Source organism: Apteryx mantelli, chromosome 2, assembly GCF_036417845.1.
Source record: "Apteryx mantelli isolate bAptMan1 chromosome 2, bAptMan1.hap1, whole genome shotgun sequence".
Classification (NCBI taxonomy): domain Eukaryota; kingdom Metazoa; phylum Chordata; class Aves; order Apterygiformes; family Apterygidae; genus Apteryx; species Apteryx mantelli.
Genome location: NC_089979.1, coordinates 49,588,523 through 49,604,549, shown reverse-complemented (window position 1 = coordinate 49,604,549; position 16,027 = coordinate 49,588,523). Strand labels below are relative to the sequence as shown.

General features: G+C 37.7%; 1 protein-coding gene and 1 long non-coding RNA gene across 2 annotated transcripts in view; one reads left to right on the top strand and one right to left on the bottom strand.

Annotated features, from left to right (window-relative positions):
- Nucleotides 1–10,048, top strand: part of LOC106484967 (uncharacterized) — a 40,472-nt gene extending 30,424 nt beyond the window's left edge. Inside the window, exons 4-6 of the long non-coding RNA XR_001292638.2 lie at nucleotides 1,394–1,477; nucleotides 7,023–7,122; nucleotides 9,810–10,048. This is a non-coding gene — a long non-coding RNA (uncharacterized lncRNA). The remainder of the gene's footprint in view (nucleotides 1–1,393; nucleotides 1,478–7,022; nucleotides 7,123–9,809) is intronic.
- CDH2 (cadherin 2) overlaps nucleotides 3,672–16,027 on the bottom strand; it is a 126,935-nt gene continuing 114,579 nt past the window's right edge. The window contains exons 15-16 of the mRNA XM_067290610.1: nucleotides 12,309–12,473; nucleotides 3,672–5,087 (exon numbers count right to left, since the gene is read on the bottom strand). Coding sequence (XP_067146711.1) covers nucleotides 4,881–5,087; nucleotides 12,309–12,473 — 372 coding nt within the window. The 3' untranslated portion in view covers nucleotides 3,672–4,880. The remainder of the gene's footprint in view (nucleotides 5,088–12,308; nucleotides 12,474–16,027) is intronic.

The following is a 16,027-nucleotide window of genomic DNA, read 5'->3' as shown; positions in this document are numbered from 1 at the left end:
ATACCACATCAACAAATTTTATCTTCAGAGACAGGAGTATAAAAATAATTTGCACAATGCTACTATTCATTATTTATACCTAGAGCGAAATACGTTGCTTTCAGAACCAGTATTTAGGCTCTGCGGGAGGGGGTGAACAACTTGAAGGTGGTTTCACTAAATTACATAAATGCATGCCACCATGAGGTTTACAAATGCATTAGTGTATAAAAAAATAGAATATTTTTCTCTTGAGAGGCTAAGGAATAATAATAAATATAAGCAGTTTTGAACAGTGCAAAATCTAGTTTTTTTCTGGGTGCCACACAGGAAAATACGAAGTCAACAAGAATGTTCGCCCCTAGAAGGAAAACAATTCAGCTGCTTCCAGGAAGAAGAGGTTGACCATTTAGTTTAGTTAGGAGACTGATCAAAGGTCTGAAAACAGTAGTAAAAGAACTGGTTATAGAAACTGAAAAGGAGGAAGGAGAAACCAGAAATATTCTCTCAGGTTTGCCAAGAGGCATGAGAACTAGGAAAGCTGAATTTGTTAATGCAAACCAAAAGGGTTTTTATAAATATACTGTGAGTGGAAAATAGCAGCAAATGACAATAGTAATTCATAAACCAGAGAGAATTTCCTTTGCTAACAAGAAAAAAGGATCCTAAATAACTTTATAAAAATCAGTCTTTAGCCAGGGGAGAGAGTGAGAAAACAGATGCAAGCAGTAAGTGAGAAAAAAGATGCAAGCAATAAGAAAATAATGGAGATGTTGTCCAGGTAACTTCAGATTAAAGAAGTGAAAAGGGATGCTACAGAGCAGAGATGTGCAAACGCCTGCAAGTTTGAGGTTGTGCATTGCTGGGGAAAGTGCGGGTGGCTTTTGTGTGCTCAGGGAAGAGGGGCAAGAGGGCTGCGACTCTGCTTGGATATTCTGAGTGCCAACAGTTCATTATACACATATATGTGCATTATATAATGTGCATTCTCTGAAGCTACATAGCAGCTCAGAGCGCACATGGCTACCACCTCACCCTGCCTGCTCTTTCCAGGGAGCTCTGTGGGGTTTGCATCTTCATGTTCTCACTGCAACATTAGTGTATGCTCTTCAGCGACAGAGAAGTCAGAACAGCATGCAGATAAAGTCAGATTGTAAGCGGCTACTATATTACTGGCAACTGCTGCATTTTCAGATGTTCTAGAAATTCACAGCAGTTGGAGGGGAGAGGAAAAATACTGTCTAAAATGTTTTTGTTTGCAACTGAGAAGAATCTTCTGTCTGCAAACCAGTGCAATTCAGATGTGAAATTAAACATCCTCCATTTAAAATTTACCTTAATTTATAAACATTTTATAAAGCAGAGTCAAGCAGTCTGCCCTATCAAACCGATTTACATGGGATTTTGTATTCAGAAAGACCACAGTGAGCTCCACAGCCAGATTGTAACAGTGCCACAGCACAGCCAGAGACTGCATCACCACCAATAAAATCAGCAGGTGAGTACTCAAATATTAGTGCAAATGCTTGCAGGGAGCATGATAAGAATAGTTTAGACAGTTATTGGGTGCATAACAACATCTTTCACCAAAACTTGGAAGTGCCAGAGTAAACATAGGAAGGTAGATCCAGCCACATGTAAGGCACTGTGTATCCACTTAAGATGTTTATTCCCAATAGACACCCTCCTCCTCCTCACCTTTCCAGCCACTGAAGCTCATAGGGACCTTGACTATGAGGGACTTACTGAAAGGAAATATGAACTGTGAAAAGTTGAGATGGGAAAGCTCCTAAGGCCTTATTTTGTGCCAGTAACCTCCCTTGGATACAGTGTTTGCAAGGCAGAAATTATATACATATATCACTGCCAAATCCCATTTCCAGAACAGGCTGCCAGAATTTCCCAAGTAAAGGGTCTAGAGGCTGGCCATCCTCCTCCTTTCAGTGCATTTCTCTCCGGGGGATTCAAGTACATATCACAGGAACAAAATCTGGTTCCACATTTCTAGAATGGAAATAGACCAGAAACTTAATGAAACATTTTTTCTTGTAAAAGCACTGAGATGCCCCCAAATGATTTACCTTTTCTTCTGTTCAGTAGACATAATGCTAGGTTTGATAACCATTGCTAGAATTGCAAAGCAGCTGCAGATAGAGCTGTAAGATTGCCTGGCCAAGACAGAGATAATGGATATATTAATACTCAAAATGCACGAGTATCACTCCTAAAGCTGTCAAAAAGAGCTGTGTGTTCATAGAAAATGACATCTACTCCATTTTAACAAAAAATGTGCTGTAGTAGAAACTGGAGGTTTTTTTCACAAATATTTCTCTTTCCTTATCTCTTAGCATTCGATGTCAATAAAATTAACTTCATTCAGTGTTTCCCATATGTTGGGTCCAAATAGCAATAATAATAGAATTAGTATTGTTAAAATGTAATTGTGCATGAATTACAGAAGCTGGAAAATCAATGTGTTAAAAATGGCCTTTTGCTTACTTAATATGCATTTATAGTTTAAATACTGCTCTTATAAAGCTTTCTTTACTTAACCATGCACAGCCACATCCTCATTTGTGTGTTCTGCTCTATGTCTGTTTTTCCCCACTGCTAATTAATATGGAAATAACTTAAAGAAGCTCACTGATAATTTTCACACGTTACTGAAAAAATACAGTTTGTTACAACACCAAGCTACCGTTACTAATATACAAGATAAATAACAGCCAGGTATGAGGACACTAGAGGGATATAGCCCAATCTGAGAGAATTAGGTACATCTCAGAACTTTCACAGGCATTAGCAGGAACACGAAAAAGAAAGGAGACATGCCCATGAAAAGCCTAGCAAAGAAGAGATACCTCATTTCATAATCTTAAGCCATATGCAGTATAGAAAACCCTCACTAGCCACAGAAAGCAGCTACACTAGTGCTGGGGCCTGGACCCCCTCCCACTGCTTCAATTCTCTCAACAGACTGCGTAAATGTGGTGTTTCTGCTGAGTTTGAGCTTCACACTGTTCACAATTAGGCCCTTAATGAGTGTAAATGCAGACATTAAACCTAGGCAGATTGTTGCAAGTCAATGAAAGGACGGCAGAATTGCTGTACTTACTACATTTGCTTTGTTTGCAAATAAATCAGTTTAACAGGTAAATGCATCTCGTAATGATTAATTGCCTAATAGGACTCTGTAATAAAGTTCTGTAATTGTAACACACTCCTTGAAGGACATGATCTGGCACGGACTAAGTTAACAAGGGGCTTGTCTTTAGCTCAGCATAAGGAAGTTCAGGCAGGAGACAACTGCCAGGATCTGCATTTTATTTATATGACCAGCACCATAATCACACTATCATTAAATTGTCAATCTAGAAATGAGCCAAAGAATGATGTCAGCTTTGTTATATAGATAATGTACATTAAGCCAAAGAGCTAGCCACTTCCATGGAACTGAAAGCTTTGAATTCCCAGAAATGTCAACAATCACTTTGCTTTCACCTGGGAACTTGGCTTCCACATTTGTGGCAAACTTTCTGCTATATGCAGCTCATTTTCTGCTCAGCAGTACTGAATGCTAAAAAAGTGCATATAGTTCTCATTATATTCAAATTCACTTTGTGTACTTTTTCTCTTTATTTACTGTAATCAGGGCTGCTCAGGTAGAAAAAAATGCCAAACCAAGCACCAGATCCAAAATTAGCATTTTATTCAGAACGTTGGGGTCAGAGGTGTATCATTTATATTCTGGTACACAATACAGAGGCAAAGCTGTTCTCAGAAGTCTCTCCAGTTTGAAAGCTCCTTCCCCCTTCCCTCCCCACCCCCAAAACATACTGTATATTTACTCGTGCCACCAGTATTAGGCTGGCCCTCCCCCCTCCCCCCCTTCTTTTTTTGGTACAAATTATGTAAAACTTTTGTGCTAAGAACTTTTCTCCCTCCCCAAACAAAAAAAAAAATAATAAAAATAAAAATAAAAAAAATATTGAGTACTCTAACTACAGTTCAACAATTGAATCAATGTCACTTGTTTGCAACCTGTTTTGTAAATACTTTATCCATAACGAAAGATATAAACATGCAAAAACCTGAATCCATAGTCCAAATAATACATACACGTGTTCTGAAGTTTATGCACTTCTCCACAGACTATGCCAATAAAACATTATGTACACATACCATTTTTACAGTGAAGTGGGAAAAAAGTACTAGAAATTAAAAAAAGAAAAAGAAAAGTGTACATGGATTAAGACCAAAATGTGTCTAACATTCTAGCATATGAAAAAAAAAATCAGTTCTGCTACAAACTGGTGATATGAAAACTCCCTTTATTTGCAACCAGCTGCATAAGTTTTAGAATTTTAGTGAAAAAAATCCCCTAACATCTAAAACTAGAAGTAATGTACATTGTTCAACCTCATGGTCTTCTCTCCCAGATAATAAAATTGTTCCATGAGGGCTCTTTTTATTTTTAATCTCCTTATTTTAATAAAAGCAATGCGATGTAACAAAAGCATGTTGAAGCATATTGTGATTTACCTTACTCCTCCCCACCCCAACATATTTTGTCTCTTTAATGCATCATTTCATAAATCAGTACCATTAAAGCCTTAAACATAAAACTAATTCCGATCTGAAAAAGGTACAAAAAGGCACATAAAATCCCAGTGCTTCTGTACTGTAAAATTCAAGTGTAACTGAGCTCAATATTTTTTTTTCCAAACAGCATTGGATCACTGATATTCCACGGAGCCCAAATTGGTTTGCAGCCTATGCCAAAGCCTTCAGCAAGCACTTGTGCTAGTAGACTACAAAGTTAAAGCCTAGCTTCTGTATGCTTTTGGGGAATATCAGTTGAAATGTTTGTACTTGTCCAAAAACAAAGTTCACTTTGAAGTTCAGTCATCACCTCCACCATACATATCAGCAAGTTTCTTGAAACGTGGGCCCCAGTCATTTAGGTAGTCATAGTCTTGCTCACCACCACTACTTGAGGAGTTAAGAGAGCTCAAAGATCCAGCAGTGGAGCCACTTCCTTCATAGTCAAAGACTAAGAGGGAGTCATATGGCGGGGCTGTAGGGTCATTGTCGGCTGCTTTAAGTCCCTGAAATAAGGAGAGGGAGAAAAAAGATGAAGTTCTGTATTGGAGAAAGAGGCAAAATGTAACTGGAATATCTCAGTGTAATCACGTATCAATCACCACCCGAGGAAACCAAGCTCTTGTTCTTCTGCAATTCACTTCAGTTTCAACTAAGACAGCAGGATTCATGTTTCTGTTATTCCAGCAATAACATATTTCAATTTCTTTTAGAATGGCCATGTTTCCAGCATTAGAGTGCTCAACACTATGAATGTAACTATACATACAGCTCTAACAAAACCTTAAGAGAACATCATTGCATTGGGAACTATACTAATAAATAAGTATATACAGCTTGAGTTACATAGCTCACAACCAGAGGCATTGGCAGCACAGGACTGATTAAACAGACAGATGGGGAAGGAAAAATAGGTACGTTTGCATAGATGTGCTAAAACAGCCATCTCACATGACCAATAACGCATCCACTGACATTGCTGAACTGCAGTCCATCTGTATGCGCCAAAAGCCATATTTAGATAGTCCAATAAAATTTATCTAACTCTGTAGGCTGATGTGAGAAAAAAATACAATATGTTGCCCTAAGCCTTACGTGCTTTGTCTTAACCACACACAAGATTGCATCTGCTCTTCCAAAAACAGACACACAAAAAAAGACATCGAAGCTAAATACATACTGATTATAACTGTTTTTGCTTCCTTGTTTCAAAGCATTCAAGTTATCAACACATCAATATCAGGACTTTAGTAATTTTAAATTTCTACTCTCTACAGCTGAGTAACCCAAATTTAAACCAAAACAAATTGAACAAGGAGAAAGTTGGGAAAGAACCACCTTTCTCCAAGACAAAAATCTCTTCTCTGTTTTCTTGCATCGGTCCAGGCCTAGAGAGTAAGTTTAACTGTAGGATATGAGAAGATTGCTCTGTGGCCACCCATGCTTATCCTGGGAAGAGTTACAAGTTGAATATAAAAGGCTGAAGCCTTAAGTTAAAAGTAAAGCAAGCCCTCTTGTGTTTTGGATTTTTTAACCTTGCATTTTCTTCTATGAGATTAGCAATGCTTTTCCAAGATCTGTCTTTGAATGTTCCATGCTGGCAGCCACTGACCAGGGATAATGTGTGTCTGCCAAAATTCTTTAGGGCTTAGTAAGGAATTTGAACCACTTACTCTTAGATTAATTTTAACTAGTGCTACATGTGTTTTTTTTAATTTTAATTTTAATTTTTTTAATTTAAAGAACAGCTTTCATATACTCCTGATAATTTGAAGGGCTGTGTCTGCCTCCCTGGAAATATTTAAGGCCCTCTCCCTCCCCGCCTTTTAAAGAAAGATTTGCTTTACTCTCTCAAACATGTACTGTTAAGTGTAAATGTGATGCAACTGAAATTCATTCCCCCCTCCACCCCCCCCAAAACACATATATAGCAAAATCCATTAATTATAGCATATGTCATGTAAACAGTAGAAGAGAAGCTTGGTTCTTTATCACCTATCTAAAATCATTTACAAGTGTGCAGAATGAATCTAAAATAATTTTGCAACTCAGTGGAGGGAAGGCCCAGCATATTTATCAAATTAATGACCTGAAATCAAGAACATATTTTGGACTTAAAATGATTGCTTCTGGTAGTACAACAACATCAAGCAGATTAATAATAGCCTGCATTAGAAGCATAATTTCTCAATTATCTGATCGGAATAATTGGTGATACTTGCTGTTTTCCTCTTTGGAGTTTTCCATCCCGACAGCCACTATAAGGACAAACGGCTCAAGGCTCTTAGAAGGCAAGAGCTTGTGTTGGAGGGTTACCTTGTCCAGCTTCAGAGTCTTAAATAATCCTAAGGCTTCCTGCCCATTTCTGCTGCTGAAGTAGAAATGCAATTCTGTTTCTCAGGCAGCAACTGGTCTTACAATATTTACATCTTCTCTTTCAGTCTGACCCCGAAGCCTCCTTGGGGCAGCAGACTCCCATGCTCTGGAATGCAGGCGGCAGGGAAGTAGAATAAATGCGGCTTGAGCATAAGGAGTGCTGAGGTATGAATCCCCGGTATCAGTGCATAAAAGTCATTTACAAAGATGGCTTGGAGAAGAAATGCTATTTCCCTGCACTTCTTATAACAAATCCAGCCTAGAAACCACCAGCCAACCATGGGATACTAATTTATTAAAAATCACTGAACAAAATATTTTCTCACATCACTGTAGAAATTCTGATACATATCAGCCACCTACGGCATGAAGGTAGGCAGCCTCTTACCTTCCCCCCCCTCCCCGGGGGAAGTTGGATTTTTGTAATTTGGTGCTGGCAGCATGGTCACATTCAAAAACAAAACTGTTTTTGTGTTGCTGAGTTTATAAGATAGCACCTCACTGACAAATTCATTGTTTCAAAGACTGTGCTTACTGCATAACCCATTTCCTTCAGAAAACATAGCTAGGGGCCATGTTATGGAGGTACTGACTCAACTCCGTATTGATGTTTGCACCTAACTCATTGATTAAAAATTCCTCAGATTCACAGTATAATGACTGAACTTAGTCTCTAATTCTAACATTACTTCTTCAAAAGACAACCAAGTTTTCTGCCACATGTATTTGGCAAGTTACAATCTAAGATACGACAAGAAAATATTAGAAATGTTTTACTTCCTCCTGCTAAACCCATTCCCTGAGCCTAGCCAGTGCAGTGCTCTGCTTTGTTGTTTGGCTCTACAGCACATCTAAAGGTGGAGCTGCTCCAGGTTAGCTCTGGCAGGGAAACCCGCTAGGAGGCTCCCTTTGGTTTGTGTTGCCACTTTTCAGCTGACTCTGCCACCCCTTTTGGTGGGTGGCACCGCAACCTGCTGTACTGGCACAACTGAAAAGGCAATAAACAGCTGCCAAGAACAGCTTATACTGATTTTGCTCAAAGGTGAGCCTGAGACCTAGGACAGACTGAGCAGCAACCTCGCTTTTTCTCCCTCTTCCTTTTCTACATATGTCTCAGCTCCTTTCACTAATGGGGAGATAAGGAGGAGGGAGAGACCACAGTGCCTTGACTGAAGAATGATGATTAATTTTAAGTTATACTTGTCCAGTATGTGTAGCATTCTCAATGCACTTGTTTCAAATCAAGGGAAAAACAAAGGAAATCAAGGAAAGCAAAACCCACAAAATCCTGAACTAACATGAAACATTACAGAATCAGTGAACTAATGCTTTTATTTTCATTAATCCTACTACTTAATCAAATCCAACAGACTCTTGATGAGGAGGGAGGAACACAGCCCTACAGGGAAATATGAAAGATTATATCAATCTAAAAATTGTTTTTTTATTTAACAAGAGAAAACATAAAACATTAAGGGACCCTATTCTGCTTAGAGGTGCATTGTATCAATAACCACTTGTTAAGAAAGAATTGAGGGTCCTCGATGTCCTCATGGGATGAGACCTTTAGTTTGTAATTTAAATTTAATTTACCTCAGGCTACATCCTCTATTGATTAGAAATATATTCTTAGCCACAAGCTCTCCACCACAATATAATTTAAGATTTCTAGGGACAGCCTAGGCAGTTCTTGAAAACTGGCTTAACAAAGCTACTTCAAACAGGCATAACTTATACTGTCCTGCAAATCCTGACTATTCTAAGTGTTAATTATGCTCTATACTCTGTAGGTTACGTTTTAAAAAACTCAAAATGGAAAACAATGTCTACAGAGGATTCTTAATAACACATGACTTACTTCACTGACTTGATTGTACACTGGACTGGAAGAAAAGCAGTTTTTTCCCCTCGCCCTTAAAATTAGAGATTCATCTATCCATCGAAAAAGACAAAACAAGAAAGTCCCCGAGGTTATTTTGCTTATGCCTGCAAAACATTTTGATTATAAGGCACCACTGGAACCTTCTTATTTCAGAAAGTTCATAGCTCTGTATGTGTTATCTTAACTTTATAAATGTTACAAAAATAGTTGAAGGTTTTATCATAGTTGTAACTTGTTTTTCAACTGACAAGTCATTAGAACAGTACAGAACACTCATACTTATGCATGCCTCATTGAGTTAGGTAGATTTAATACAGCTCGTGACAACTAGAAAATAATATACCACAAGAAACAACTTACTGCCAAAGGGAAGGAAACAAAATGACCCACTAGGTCTCCTTCATTTTTGTTTCTATGGCTCTGTAATAAAAGAGGAGAAAAATACCGTATACTTTTTCAGATGATGGTAGCTAAACTCTCCAAAATTTGAAATGAATGACTTATAGGTTTTTTGTTTTTTTTAAATCTAAAGTTGGGCTAATTCAGAAGCCAATTGGCACAATCCTGGCCGCATGTCTGAGGTACTGGTGGGCATTTAACAGACTATATTAATTCCTGCACATGGGCCAGCATCCCAAAAGCCCAGACTGATCAGGATCACTGGAAACAAGGCCAAACTGCAAAAGATCAGACTGATCTCCAGAAACAGTGTTGTATCTTTTCAAACTGATGGGGTAAATACACAGATTTTGCTACCTAGGTACCAACAACTCCAAGGGAGCCTCCCTGCTCAGCGAGTGATCAGGTGTGTTTTGCAGATGGATTGGGGTTAGAGCTGCTTAAGCAAAAGGTTATGGTGCCACCAGTAGTTACAGTGGAAGAAAGTTCTTTGTCTAACTATGTTGAATCTGGATGTAAAGTAGGGAATATTAACTTTGCTCTTTCTTATCTCACTATCTTGTTTCCACAGCTCAACGCATCTTTTATATGAATTGTCCTAAGAAACATCTGGTACTTTGCCAAGGTTTTACCAGAGATTTTTTTCCATTTACTCCAAGTAAAACTGAGAGGAATTTACCATTTTGGGTGTACTATTTCCAGAATTGCTTACAATGAACTGTAGGCGGAATGCTCTGAAAGGAGTTTGAAAAACTGTACAGCCTGAATGTTTATACTCCAGACACAGATCATCTGAAAACTTAATAATAAGTAATAGTAAGTACTACAGTAAGAGTCGGATTGTTTTTTGTTTCCAATAATTTTTTTAGAATCACATTTTCCATGGGAAATGTTAACATAAAACACAAACTAAGATGATAAACTGTTCTGGAGAAACAAAATCTCCAACTGGCTTAGACTTTTGGCACAACAGAGCAAGCATGAACAATCCTTGGCCCTTTCTGACTGCTGGAAAGAAGGCTAGGTGAAATGCCCCATATTAGAATGACATGTTGCTGTGGAATCCTAAAAAAGCAATGCCTTATAAGGAAAAAAAAAAAAAAAAGCTAAGTTATAATGCTTGAAACATGGTTGTCTACCTCACATAGTTTCTTTCAATCAGAGGATACAATTAGTTTTGAGTTAACTTGCGGAACAAGAAAATTGCCATGTTTTCTGTGATTTCATATATGTATTTCCAAGGTTAATCTTATTTTGGAATTACTGACATTATTTACATCATTTTATTGTGTAACAGTAGCTGGAGGGAGCTTTAGTGGAGGGCAAGGTTAAGCATAAAGGAAGGTATTGACCTAATACAACAGAGAGCAGTAAGAAAATGACTCCCTGCTTGTCTGTACTGTGATATAAACATATTGGGTCAAATCAAAACAGCACCTACTGTTTCTACAGCCCAGTCTGTACACACTGATGTTATACTCTCCAGGAGCATATAGCATATCGAAAGAGTATTGCAAGAACAGCTTGCTGAGCAATTTATAAATCACAGGAGGCTGGACAAACTCTCGCCCCTTTCTGGCTTTCCAGGAGAATTACACTCATTCCTTGACATGGCTGTGTAGAGAACATGCTATAATCCTGCTGCGAGGAAGAGAGAAATTGAAGTACTGAGGAGCAATTGAAGGGGTATGCAATACTTTCCCACTGCTTGCCAGGTGGGGAGTGAGTTACACTATGAGAGAAAAGGATGGAAAACTCAGTGACTGTCCGGAGGAAGATGAGGAAAGAGCATAAACAAATTCTTATGTGTGTACTGTCTTGGCCAGCAATGTGAGCTTTTTATTCTCCCATGGCTCCACTATTTACCAGAAGCATATTATGGCTTTCTGAAGTATTATTTAGAAATGTAAGGCATGTAAAAATTGTCTTTGTCAAGACATTTCTTCCTAATCCACCTCCTTCCTAAACCTGCAAACTCTTAAAACACATTGTCTAGTAGGAATATTACATATGCTTTGTTAGTCATCTCCCTGTAGTTTCTTTAAATTTGCATCATTGTATACCTTATTAGGAGCAAAATCAATTTTCTGCAGCTTGCTAACACGAGAGACTTACGTATATTAGCCTGATTTTTCTTTAAGGTAGACAAGAAAAAAACAAATATTCACAAAAACATTTCTACAATACTTTTCCAGCTCTAATTGCCAAGGAAGATATGAGAAAATTAGAGAATATAATTAACTACTACTATTCATCTATAGAATATAGTTCACATGTCTTTTAGGTTGCAAATTATTATTGTTTCCCTATAAATAGCAAGCACAACAAACACACTGCACTGTGATATCTTAAATTCCACAAAACCAATGATTTTTAGACTCACCCATGATAGAAATAATGAAGCAAGTATTTGTAGAGGAGTATTTCTTTCAGAACTCTAAGTTATCTGGTATAATCTGAATCTTACATTTATCTTTATTAGTTTGGAAGAATCAAAAGATAATGCAAAGACTTCTAAAGCTCTTAGACAAAACCAGTATTAAAAGCACTTACGTAACATTTAATTTAGCTGCCCTCCCTGCTCACTAATCGTATTTGATGGAATTCTTTCGGTCTTATTGAAGGTACTGAATTTCCACTATTATCTGGATTCAAAGGGTAATGTATGAGGAAAATGAAAATGAACTTCTTCCATTATTAAATTACACTGAATTAATAAATGAATTTAGGCTAAACTATAATTTTGTTAGTCTATTTATTACTAGGAACCCATGGAATAATCCCGCTTGAAGATACTGTGGTTACGGCTGATAACACATTATGAATGTAATTAATACAAATGTACAGAAGTCAATTGATATATCTTCCCTTTCTGTTTGGATGAGTTAATTAAATTTGTCTGCACTTTAAAAGAACATATTTGCTTCTATCTAGCAAGACAATTTTAATTGTTTAAGTAAGTTTTAAAAAGTTATTATGTTCAAACATAACAGCTATTCATGCAGAGTACAATTAACAACAAATAAAAGCTTATCACATCTTACAAGGAAATTCTTTTCCTCTCCTTTACCTCATTAATGAAGTCCCCAATGTCCCCAGGATGAGGAGCAGCTGATCTGACTGGATACTGAGGTTCTGCATGGATTGGCCTTTCATCAAGTCGCCTGATTCCAACAGGTTTGATGGCATCTGGTTCTACTGTGTCAGGCTGCTGGAGCTGGCTCAAGTCATAATCCTGCAAAATATGAAACAAAGACAGTATGTTAGGAAATTTTTAAACAATGTGTCAGGGGAAAAATGGGGAGGAAAAGGAGGAGACACAGAAGGCATCATTTGATCAGAAGTTGTATTTTGAGAATTGTAACACTTGTTGAGAATAAAAGCTAAAAAATTATTACTTACATACCAACACGACGTTATTTGATTTATACTCCCCGAGTCTACCTTTTTGATTCTATTCCATCAGATTTGAAGAGCTTCTCATAAATTTTCCATTGAGAAGCAAGGATTAGAGTAGCACTATTAAGAGACTAAACACTGCCTAGTAATGATGATTTACTGCATAAAGTGAAGATGTCAAATCCAACTTTTATTTTTCTAAGCAAATAAATGCCAGACACACTCTTTCTGAGAAATAAGCAAGTGCACTGCTCTTCAGCATTTTATAATACCATCAAAGAATGAGTTTAGGACTCCCTGCTGATTTCATGCAGCTTCCATAATATGAAAGCCAAAAGGGCAAAAATGTCTTGAGAAGTACAAAGCTTCTCAGATTTGGCCTTAATTCTAAGCACTTTTTAAAGATTACTTGTGGATCTGTTTATTAAGTACTTGACACTGCCATTTCAAACTCTGGCAGACTGATGAAGCTAACATAGCACTATGAATTCCAATAAGCAATACATACATATATAAATTTTTTTAACTAGATGAATGTTTATGCATTTAACATAGATATGTCTGGATACTATTTGCACAGTGTGATGCATTTCATTCAGCATTGTCATTCACCTCACTGTTGCGATGACTAGAAGGTAGTCATGCTGTAGGATCCCTCTGCACTATGCACCAGTAAAAACGCAGAACAAAAAAGAATGTGCTTAAAAGCTTAAACTAAAACGGATCCATGAGCTACCAGTAGGCTGTGGCTCATGCCTTCTCTATTATATGCCTGATATCCTGCCCCACGAGTAATCCAAGCAGTTGAGGAGCATCCTAAATAAGCTCTCAAACCTGTGAGCATCTTCCCATACCACACAAGCACAGGACAGTGGGGGACTAGGGAGGCTGTACAGTAGACTAACTTTGTCAAAACAGCCTCCTTGCTGGGAATATCCCCAAAAGGATATTTTCTTTTCAGGAATAAGGATTCAACAAATTTATCTTCTGATAAACATCAAGCCATGTATTGCTACCCTTTCCATTCCACATTATCATGCTTTACATTTGCAGGCCCACATGCACTTCAAGGAAGGGTATGTAAGGAGTTAAACTCTGAAGTATGCTCTTGGAAATTAAAAAAAATACAAAACTCTTATTATCAGTCTCTACTTTCCAACAGGCTTGTTTTGGTAAAATTCTTATTTATAATCTCAACATGCTGGAAGCTCTCTGTACAGAGAATTACATTTTCAATGGTTCCTAAATAGCTCCCAAGGAAGGAATGCAAGCATTTAATCTCTACTGTCATTTCATGGGATGCAGGTAATTTTGAGAATATTGCTTAGTGTGACCCCCAAAACAGACTAATGAAAAGGCTCATACTCTCCAACAAGAGGAGAGGTCTGCTGACAAAGAGTATATGTTACTGGGATAATTGTAACTGATTATCAAATGCATTACACCTTCTAATTTGTTACTCAGGTCCTCTGCTGACTGCACACAAACACATAGTCCAAAAAGGTGAAACGGCTCCGCTAAGCTCTGAGAATGCAATCTCATATGTTTTTAATTAGATTGCAAGTTCCTTGGGGCAGGGTTGGAACTTCTACCCTTCAGTTCTTAATGCACCGAACAGAATACTAAGAGATCTCCATGAAGCTGCACAAATGGGAGAAAAAGTAAACAAAACAGAGCTTTTTATCCATTCCCTTTTTTATTAAGTAAAATAAAAACAGTTCAGATGCACACTATCAGAATAGAGAATCCTATCAAATAGAAGAGAGTGTACTTCATAGAATATACAAATATATAAGATAAAAGTGCTTTTCATAAGACTCTGATCTAACCCAAAAGATAAAGGTGGAAAACACCAGAGGGAGAAATGAAAAATACTTTCTTTTTTTTTTTTTTTTAATATTAAGCATTTTTATATGGAGGAATTAAAACAGGTATGGTTAAATACAAATAATAAAACAACAAGAGCTTATCTGGTCATTTCATTTTTATAATGATAAAAATTTTTTCCATTCACTCCCACTCAGCCAGCTCTTTTTTTAATTAGCAGTCACACAGAAATGTAACATTAAACAAGTTAAACAGTCTATCTTCACACTAAAGGCCCTCCTCGTGTGTGTATACATTGTTCCAAAACATCTCTAGGCTCTATAGCTACAAACACAGCTCCGTTCTGCAAGGCAACAGCAGTGCAGAATGCACCCTTACGTGGACTCCCACTTTTGGTTACTTCTCTAGAGTAATTTATAACACTGCCTTCCAGTCTTCTATCAGAGGAAATCTATTTTACAGATCTATTAGCGTCTGGACAGGAAGAGAAGATCCATTGTGCTTATTACCACAGACTCCCAAGCGCTCTCATTAAAATCAATACCAACTGTACACCAGTCAGGTATGGCAAGTCATCCACCATCTCCCCAAACTAGCTTAACACCATACACACACAGTATCACGCCAAGTCTTCAGCTGTTTCAACTCTGAAGTCAACTCTACTCAATTATAACAAAGTAAAAGAATGAAAAATGTTTTAAAGAGCCAGAGCTTAAGCTGTTTAGGACTGCTGAAATTCCAGCTCTTTGCTCAGTGTTACTTTCACAACTAGACAAATGGAAAAACATTTCCTGCATTATCTAAAGCTCCCGAACATAACCTTAAGTTTAGTCTCTAGTAGAGTTTGTTAACATAGCTGCAGAAATGACAACTTAATGGAAAACTGTGGCACATCAGAGAGAACAAAACATGCTGGAGCAGGTTGGGGCAACCAGTTTGGAGTAAAAATAATGACCCAGAATGTTCTCCTTAATTCCAGGAGCACAAGGCAGCAATGTTTTGTCTGAGCTCCTTTCTTTCTCTGTATCATCTGTTCATTATTTGAATCTGCTGAGGGGCTAATGAGGAAAAGGCTGGGTCCTATTTCAGGGACATACTTGAACAAAGGCTGAAAAGCATCCAACTCATATGGCTGCCAGCTCCATCAGAGGCATTTATTTCCTTATTTCTGCTGTTTAGCCCTAACTCCAGTAGATCCTTTTTCCCTCCATTCAGTTTGGATTTGAGCAAGTTCAGTCTGGGGGTTTGAGGTTTTTCCCCCTCAAACATCTTCCTGTCCCCCATCTAAGCTCATCCAGAAGAACCTAATACTGGTTCTCCTATTGGAAAGGAGTTGAAACGTGTATTAGTTTGTTCCCTTTCTGACTCACAGCTCTGCATTTGGGTTGTACCTGTCTCAGCAAAATCAGGCCTTTAGAAATCAGAAACGTAGACGAATCTGTTTGTCTAAGTCTACACAGTCAGCAGGGAGACAGAAGCCTTCCATTCTAGCATATGGGTTTAACCAAAGCAAGCTGAATGACCCCTTATCTTTCCCCTTGTTCATAAGGGGAACTGATAAAA